The 8,706-nt window shown below is 38.5% G+C and overlaps 1 protein-coding gene across 5 annotated transcripts in view; it reads left to right on the top strand.

Moving 5' to 3' along the window:
- The window catches only part of LOC107742703 (kelch-like protein 29), a 287,726-nt gene that overhangs the window by 246,953 nt on the left and 32,067 nt on the right, over window positions 1-8,706 (top strand). For all 5 annotated transcript variants that reach the window (XM_016555731.1, XM_016555728.1, XM_016555730.1 and 2 more), the window contains 2 exons: window positions 7,658-7,840; window positions 8,201-8,381. In XM_016555731.1, coding sequence (XP_016411217.1) covers window positions 7,658-7,840; window positions 8,201-8,381 — 364 coding nt within the window. The remainder of the gene's footprint in view (window positions 1-7,657; window positions 7,841-8,200; window positions 8,382-8,706) is intronic.

Here is an 8,706-nt window from a genome sequence, read left to right as displayed (position 1 = left end):
CCTTAGACCCGCCCTGAGTGAGCTGTCATCAGTCCACCATTGTTTCACCGCCGGAGCAGATGTAGACAAGAATGACTCCTAAGCGATTGAGGTGTTCTGTTGTTGGATGTAATAATGAACAAGCAGTCGTCATTTACTCCCGACATCTGAGCTGCTGAAGACGCAGTGGATTACGTTTGTTTTTGAAGGGAATGTGCCCCCGATCTACATAAATGCGTTTATGTTTGGTCAAATCATTCGTGATCCAGCTTCACCTACAGAAGAAGTGAGTATAAGGTTTTTTAATGAATCTTTGCAAATCACCTTTCCTAATAATATGCTTGTTAGCAAGTTTCACAATGAATGCGGCTAAAGTTTACTGTCTCTCAGAGAGCGGCTCGGAAGAGAGGGGTGGGGTGAGCAGAGCTCATTTGCATTTAAAGCAACATGCAACAAAAGGGCTTGCTGTAAACAGAGCTGTTTTTGACAGGGTAAAAAGGGTGTTGTTTTAGACTACCATTGAGAAATTTTAACCAAACTATGTTACAGACTTTTCATTAAGACCCTAAAGAATCATATCAACTTGTGGAAAATGGGCATCCGATGACCCCTTTAAATGATTGGCTAAAATTCTCAGTCTGATTCATATGCACGAGAAAATAAGCGTTTCTCAAAACGGCACTCTGGCTGGATTGGCTGGCTTTACACAAGCAGGTTATATGAGTACACTGAGAATTAAAGTCATGTTTATGGTAATATGTTAAGTTCCCTGGCTCCCAGGTGTTTTGCATTTATTTCCCAGACTGTTACAATGAGGGATTTTGATTTGCCAGGTTGGCAAGGCTTGTGGCATCCAATCTTTGCAAGACAGTGAAGTGGTTTTTGAGGCACTTACTGTAGTAGCCTTGAGCGCACCTGTAGATTATGCTCACTCTCAATGTTATAATCTATTTCAGATGTACCCTTACCCAGATTTACCCCATTACTCGTGTAAATGTCACATGGAAGAAGCAAACCATGGTTGGTTTATATTTCCTTTATACTTTATACTGTATGCAGATCAGACGACCTCATTTCTGTCCAAGTGGCTGGTTAATGGCCAGAATATGCTGCAATTGACTCTTCACAGAGCTCTGCCTGAATGGAATAGTTCACCCAAAATGAAATTTCTGTTATCATTTACTCTCCTTCATGTCATTTCAAACCTGTATGACTTCATTTGCTATCCCTATAAAGCATGACTTACCAGTCCAACCTTAGCAACTGGTGTCATTGTTTTTTAATCCATATATAATTTTTATGTTTTATGGTTTTTTTATGGAAATTATAAAAAATATGGTAAAATATTGTTGCCAAATATTAGATTCATTTATTTACTTAACCATATTTTCATGTGTTTTTAATCCATTTATAATTGATTAGATGAAATGTTATGGAAATTATCAGTAATATTATCAGTAAAACATTGTTGCCAATAGTTTGATTGGTTGGTTGGTTGGTTGGTTGATTTGATTTGATTTGATTGATTGATTGATTGATTGATTTACGTGCTTGCTTGCATATTTACTTAATCTGGATTAAAAAATATGTCAGAACGTCAGTTTTGTGTGTGTGTGTATCAACATAAATCAACATTATATATAACATTTATTTATATTGTGAAAAAATGTTTACTTTTTTGTGTAATATCAATCAATTTGTACCACCATGAGCACACTTTACTGAAAATCCTGATGGTAAAGGAAATCTCAAGTCAATTTCTTTACAATGTATACACTTTGCAACAGTAACCAAAGAGGCGGAGCTTATCAAAGGGTCACTTATGCCAATATTAGTGCCTGGGTACATGAGTCTAAACTACTGCAGTACCTGAGCTTGAAACAGTGAGTTGGATTGTCCAGTAAATGCATGATATTCATTAAAAGCTGAGGAGGAGTGAGAGATCGCAAGGTTACGGACAGCTTTAAAGGGCATTTTGTTCCACGCATTACTGTTATGTGAGCAAAATGATTTTCGTTTCATCCCTAACTACATTATCATCATCATCATTCCCAGAAAATGTATTTCCAAGGTAGAGCACTTAATAACTTCTTCAGGCCTGACTTATCCTCTCTTTTCATTTGCGAGGCTTTTGACTCGCTCCGGTGGAACTGGATTGAAGGGCAGAGAAATGACAGAGGTAAAAGCCCAAACATACAAAGTTCCGACGGTCAGGGACACCCAAGCCTGCAGCGTCACCTGCCCGCCACGTCTTTCTGACAAACGGGTTCAAAGCTGCAATTTATCTCTGCCCACGACCGCAACCGTCAGAGAGTCTCGGAGGAGAGAGAGAACTTCCTCTCCTCTGGACTTAAAGACCTCTTCCACATCCAGCTTTTAATGATGGGGAAGAGCAGGACGAGGGCAATTAGATGGAAACCAAGCCCGGTCTCGGCTGGGGGATCCGGGGTCTTGTTCTAGGCCAAGGTGGTGGCTGTTTAGAGCAGGTTTGGGTTTCCTCCCACTGTGAAGGAGAGATTGAGCACAGGAGGAGAGAAAAAGAGAGTTATTTACCGTCGTTCCCAACTCTGGATGTTATCATTATCGCTCTTTAGCTCAGTGGGGGATGAGAGCTACCTGGCCGCCCTGACGTCCCGTCTGGCAAACCGTTATTTACCGATGGCAGCCGCTGAGCCAATGCCATAGATAGGACACATTAAGGGGAAGTGAGGCGGAAGAGACGGATGTGATTTTCCTGTGGGAGGCTGTGCGTGTCGAGCGAGGAGAAGCTCACCTGTCAAAGGTGTGGATCGCTGCTCAACGCGTCGACAGAAAAAACAGGGCAAAGAGGAAAAGTAGATGTGGGAAGCGCTTTGCCCCGCCCACATCCAGCTTGATTGACAGGTGCTGGCTGAACTCCTACTGGTCCACTTCCTATTTACTTCTGTTTTTGTTTACTTTTCTATGACGAAGCTTGCTTTAGGCTGTTTGAATGGAGGTAACTCGATTAAAAGCAGCACATCTCATTAAAGAATGAAACGTTGCTTCAGCAGCACTTTTGAAGGCTGAAAAAGGTCACTTGCTGCTCAAACAGACTCAAATCTCACAGTGTGCTGTGGTTGCCCTTTAGGGGTTACAGTGAAATGAATATACTCGCTGTGACAGTAACTGGAGTGATAGACCTGCCATATATTTTTTCACATTTCAGTTCATTATAAGGTGTGCACACAGAGAAATTTATCGTCAATTATACACTACCAGTCAACAGTTTGGGCACATCCACTCATTCTTTATTATTATTATTTACTATTTACTAATATTATGAAATAACATGCTTTGGAAGTATGAGAATTATGTAATAAATCTAAATAATAAATCAAAACAATCATTCAGCTTCTTAAAATAATAATAAAAAGGAAACACTATTGAAGGACTTCACATGTTTGCTGTAGGTTGCAAATATGTATTTGTCTTAAAATCTAATATTACACATTTCTGCAAATTCATGAGAAAATCATATAATTTCATCAAGGGTGCACTTTAGACTAACTAACTTACTAACTTTTAAAATTCCTAGTTGTGTCTGTAGGATTCCTTGCAGTTCCTTTTTTGTTCCCTTTTTCACACTATTTTTAAAATGTATATTGCAAACGCATGAATGTAAATTAGCTTTTTACACTTAAAAATAGGATACAGTATTTATTTGTTTTGATTTGACAAAATAAAGACAGTAAAGAAGGGACCTTTCACTTCATTTGCACATGCTCTGTCTGCTCTACCTGCTTGCCTAAAGGATGCTGAATGCTTCATTTCCCCCAGATCAGGCAGCATATGGTTCAGCAGCAGTCTGGCCCTTCCTCATGTCTCAGTTAAGACAATCCCCTTCACAGTGTATTTTTTCCTCTCAATTTTGCTTTTCCACTCCAGTTGTATTTTTACCTGCCCTGGAGAGAAAAGCCAAGATTTAGAAAGAGGGAGAGAGAAATGGAGAAGGAGAAAAGGATGACAATATTGTAAAAGAAGGATGCTGGAGCAGAGAGAAGCCCATGGATCAGGCAGGCGGCTGTTGTCAGGGGAGCGCAGGGGAAGTATTGATTCGGAAAGATGAGCCAGCGGTTAAAAGAAGCTCAAGGATGTCTTCACGTCGCTCTCTCACTTTCCTCCGCTCTCTCACCGCCTTTCTTCCTGCACCTTAAACAAAGCCGGTCTCTGCGAGGCGATTTGATGACAAGCCCTGCGCCGGTGTAGACATGATGCAGGAAGTCTGAGCGCTCGAACCCTTACACACACAACAATAGGCTTTCTAAGTGTAAACCTGGATAGAATTATACCGGATGATGCTGGGATTCTTTCATTTTCCTTCTGCGGGAACATTTAGACCTCGTTTGTTGAAGATAAATGCAGTGAGGTGCTTATTAGGCGATTGCCTACTGATCCAATGCAGAGCCCCCAAGTCTCTATGGCCACGTACACAGTACGGTTTTCAGGAGTGACAACTGCATTTAAATATGCATTTCTTTACCAAAGTAATATTACAGCAACCAAAGACTGGATATGTTCGGCAGTTTTAACTAAACCACCATTAACGGAGCTATTGTGTATGGTTTATGTTTGGAAGGCTGTTTCACAGAGTGCACTCTTTGAAGGGTTGCCATGTCCACTTATTATTAGGGTTGGGTACCGAAACCCGGTACCAATATGGCACCGGTACCTATGTAACCAGTATGTACTAGAACCGAATCAGAACGCAGATTTCGGTGTCTCATTTCGGTGCCATGCCTGAGCGATCGATTGAAATATTTCCTCCGGTTCTCCGAAACGGACGTAAGAAGCATCATCACTGGCACCGCACGTGAAAAATTATTTCCCGACTGAGAAAATGCATGTGAACTCAAGTCAGAAAGCTCTAATAATACAAATCCAACACATCTTTGTAGTAACGAGAGTGTCCATGTTGTTTTCACATTCCGACTTAAAAGCAGAACTCGGGAAATATCTGCTTGTTTTTTTAATTAAAAAACTTGATCCTCTAACATTTGCACTCTCTATTCTATTTCTATTCTAACTACTTGTTTTATTTATAAAGAAAAAAGAGCCTCTAACACTAGCATTCTCTATTCTTTATCTGTTCTTTAAAAAGTATCGGTTCAGGCACCGTTTAGGCACCGGAACCGTTTTAAAAGTATCGATTTGGCACTGGTATCGGAAAAAAATCCAAACGATACCCAACCCTACTTATTATAAGCGACACTTATTAAACGTCTTTGGGCTTGTTATTTGGGCTTGATCCAGTTTATGGAGTTAATAAAATAGGCAGGTGCAGATCACTTATATTTTGGTACATGGCATATTTCCAAGATAACGCGTTTGAGTTTAATAAGCGCTTGTTCTTGTTCTTGTTTGTTGTTTATTTTTCTAGCAAGATCTGGCAACGCTAAAGAATCAAAACATACCTTCTGATTTCTTGCACCACACATACAGAATAGACACAACTCTGATATGTGAATAATATGTAATCATATAATCAATAAAAAGTAACTAGTCTGATTACGAGTATTCTAAAATGCAATATAATCTAATTACAGGTACTTAGTTTATGGAATGTAATCAGTTACTACCTAGCACTGGTCATTAACAACTGGTTGTTCAGTTCGGTTTCATACACACGCCGTAGAATTTCTGCAAATGCGGTTGTCACTCCCTGAATTTTTTTCGGGAGTCAATTATTTTGTAACATGTTACATAACATGTTTTTTGGACATGTTATTATCCGCCAAGGGAAAATTGTAGGGATGATTTCTTAGACAACTTCAAGATTTGTGGCATCATTTACCAAACAGTATAAAACCTGTAGCATAGTGATGTTTGCCTCCATTAATAAACAGTTCTAGTAATACTTTAGCATAACTGTACAATGCATGCAATAGTGGACACAGGTGTGCATATATTGGCTCATCCGATCGGATTTTAAAGCAGTGTGTGTGTTAGAACTGAATTTGTTATTACAAATGCTAAACACTCATATTTCATCTGAGTACTTTGCAAGAATGAGAGTAGCAGAATAGAGGATCACGGATGAGTGCGCAGGTGCCCATAATGCATTTCATGTAGTGTCGAAGCCAATGTGCCCAGGGCTCTAAGACTCTTGAGAGCATGCAGCCAAACAGATGGTTATGAGTTTAGTTAAGCTCTGATAATTCACTTACACTCTTCATTGGACACATGCACAGACAGACTCTTCACGTGGGATGTTGGGTAACCTGGATACCAGGTTTTATATAATATATTAGGTGCTGTATTTTAATATTCATTTCATTTATATTACATATACTGCCATTCATAGGTTTGGGGTCAGAAAGTTGTTTAATGTTTTTGAAGGAAGTTTCTAATGCTCACCAAGGCTGCATTTATTTGATCAGAAATGCATGAAAACAGTAATATTGTGAAATGATTACAATTTAAAATAACAGTTTTCTGTTTGAATGTATTTTAAAATGTAATTGATTCCTGTGATGCAAAGCTGAATTTTCAGCATCATTACTCCAGTCTTCAGTGTCACATGATCCTTCAGAAATCAGTATAATATGCTGATTTGCTGCTCAAGAAACATTTCTGATTACTATTAATGTTGAAAATGGTTGGGCTGCTTAATAGTTTTGTGGATTTTAAATATTTTTGCAGGATTCTTTGATGAATACAAAAGTTCAAATAAACAGCATTTATTTGAAATGGAAATCTTTTGTAACAAAGCGAAAGTCTTTGCTGTCACTTTTGATCAATTTAATGTGCCCTATAAAGTATATTGTAAAGTATTATTTTCTTACTTTCTTATCTTACTGACGCTACACTTTTGAACAATAGTTCATATATTTTCTTAATATTTTGGCACCAAGATATTTTCCTTTTTTTTTCACTGTGTAGAGAACATAGAAAAACAAAGTCCATTTGTAATATGTTTAATTGTTTGATTTATGCTACATTTCCTATCAATTTTATTATTTTCATTATGAGATTATTATTATTATTTAGGATACTTTAAATGTCTACTGTGCAATTAGCTTTAGAAATAGACATAAGTATTTTAGAAAATGTTTAAAATGTCACTGAGTATGAAATTTAATTTCCCACAAATTTGATTCTTGTTTTCAGCATTTATATTAATATAATTTAGATTATATATAAATCTAGTTAATATATAAACATATATTTCTTAAATATATACATGCATGTGTGAGTATTTATATATACATAATAAATACACACAGCACACACACATAAATTATGTAAACAAAAACTTTTATTTTGGATGCGATTAATCGTTTGACAGCACTAATTTTATCTAATCTTTATATCTTATACAATTTTGCATTTCAAGTAAATCATTTATCTTCTTATAATGATGTCTAGATATTTCTTACTTGAAAACAAGACAAACTTTTTTTTTCTCTTCTTCCAGTGTGCCTTTATTTATTTTTGTAGTGCAGCTCTCTGGGTTTTAGATTCTCACATAAGATAGCTGCAATGTGAAACGGCGTGGAGGAGCAGCAATCTTCTTTGGGGGTCCCTGCAGTCCATCAATCCGCCATGAAGAATAACTGCACTCCCAGCCTTTGTCAGGCTCTCTATTTCAACACATCGACACGGCTACCACAGGGGCCATCAAGTCCTCATATATTTGTATCCTCCGTCTAACCCGCAGGTGTAGCAGAGGTGATCGTGTTGGTGGGAGGAAGGCAGGCGATCGGTATGAACCAGCGCTCTCTGACGGCCGTCACCTGCTTCAACCCGCAGAACAGCAAATGGTATCCTCTAGCCAGCCTCCCGTTCTACGACCGCGAATTCTTCAGCGTCATCTCCGCCGGGGACAATATTTACCTGTCAGGTACGTCAGATTTTGGAGGGAAGGTCATGTATCAACAGAACAGACTCTGCGGTCACTTCTCAGACCGTTTTTGCAATGATCTGATGAAGGATCACCAATGCGGTTACATTAATCTGCATCCACCGACCCGTGATATCAAAACATCTATTGCTCTCCATGCCAGATAAATGCAACAAATCCTTTATCAAGGTCACGTTTCCGTCCAGCTTTTTTTGGTACTTTCTGAGGTCGTATTACAAGTCTTGGTGTCCGTGTCGCATCGGTAAACAGTTGTAAATTTATTCCCAAATCTTTTCAGAGCATTTTCAACATTGACATTGTGCAATGTCAAGGCGTGATGGTGCGTGGTCTTGTTTCCAGGTGGTACGGAGTCAGGGGTGACAGTGGCAGATGTGTGGTGCTACATGTCACTTCTGGACAACTGGAACCTGGTGTCCCGGATGACCGTCTCTCGCTGCAGGCACAACAGCTTGGTGTACGATGGGAAACTCTACACTATCGGAGGACTCGGGGTGGCTGGAAACTTGGACCATGTGGAAAGGTAATTTGTCCTGCAGTTAACTAGCTCAAGGGGAAATGAATGCACAGATGCATCGTGATGGTTTTTCAGATGATTCATATTGCGCATTTACACTCAGAGCTGAAGGAGAATGGGCTATTCTTAGAAACTAGCAGCGTTATTTTAGTATCATTGAGTTTTTGTTAATATTTTAAATTAGATTTTGAGTTTTCATTTTAATTTTAGTTAAGTTTTAGTGATTCTGTAGTGTTTTGTAGTATAGTGTAATTTTTGTCATTTTTAGTAGTTTTTGTTCGGTGAAAAAAAAAAACATACATATATATATATATATAAATTCCCATTTATA

The sequence above is a fragment of the Sinocyclocheilus rhinocerous genome, unplaced genomic scaffold (assembly GCF_001515625.1).
Source record: "Sinocyclocheilus rhinocerous isolate Xijiao unplaced genomic scaffold, SAMN03320098_v1.1 scaffold1038, whole genome shotgun sequence".
Lineage (NCBI taxonomy): Eukaryota > Metazoa > Chordata > Actinopteri > Cypriniformes > Cyprinidae > Sinocyclocheilus > Sinocyclocheilus rhinocerous.
This window is presented reverse-complemented; position numbering and strand designations above follow the sequence as displayed.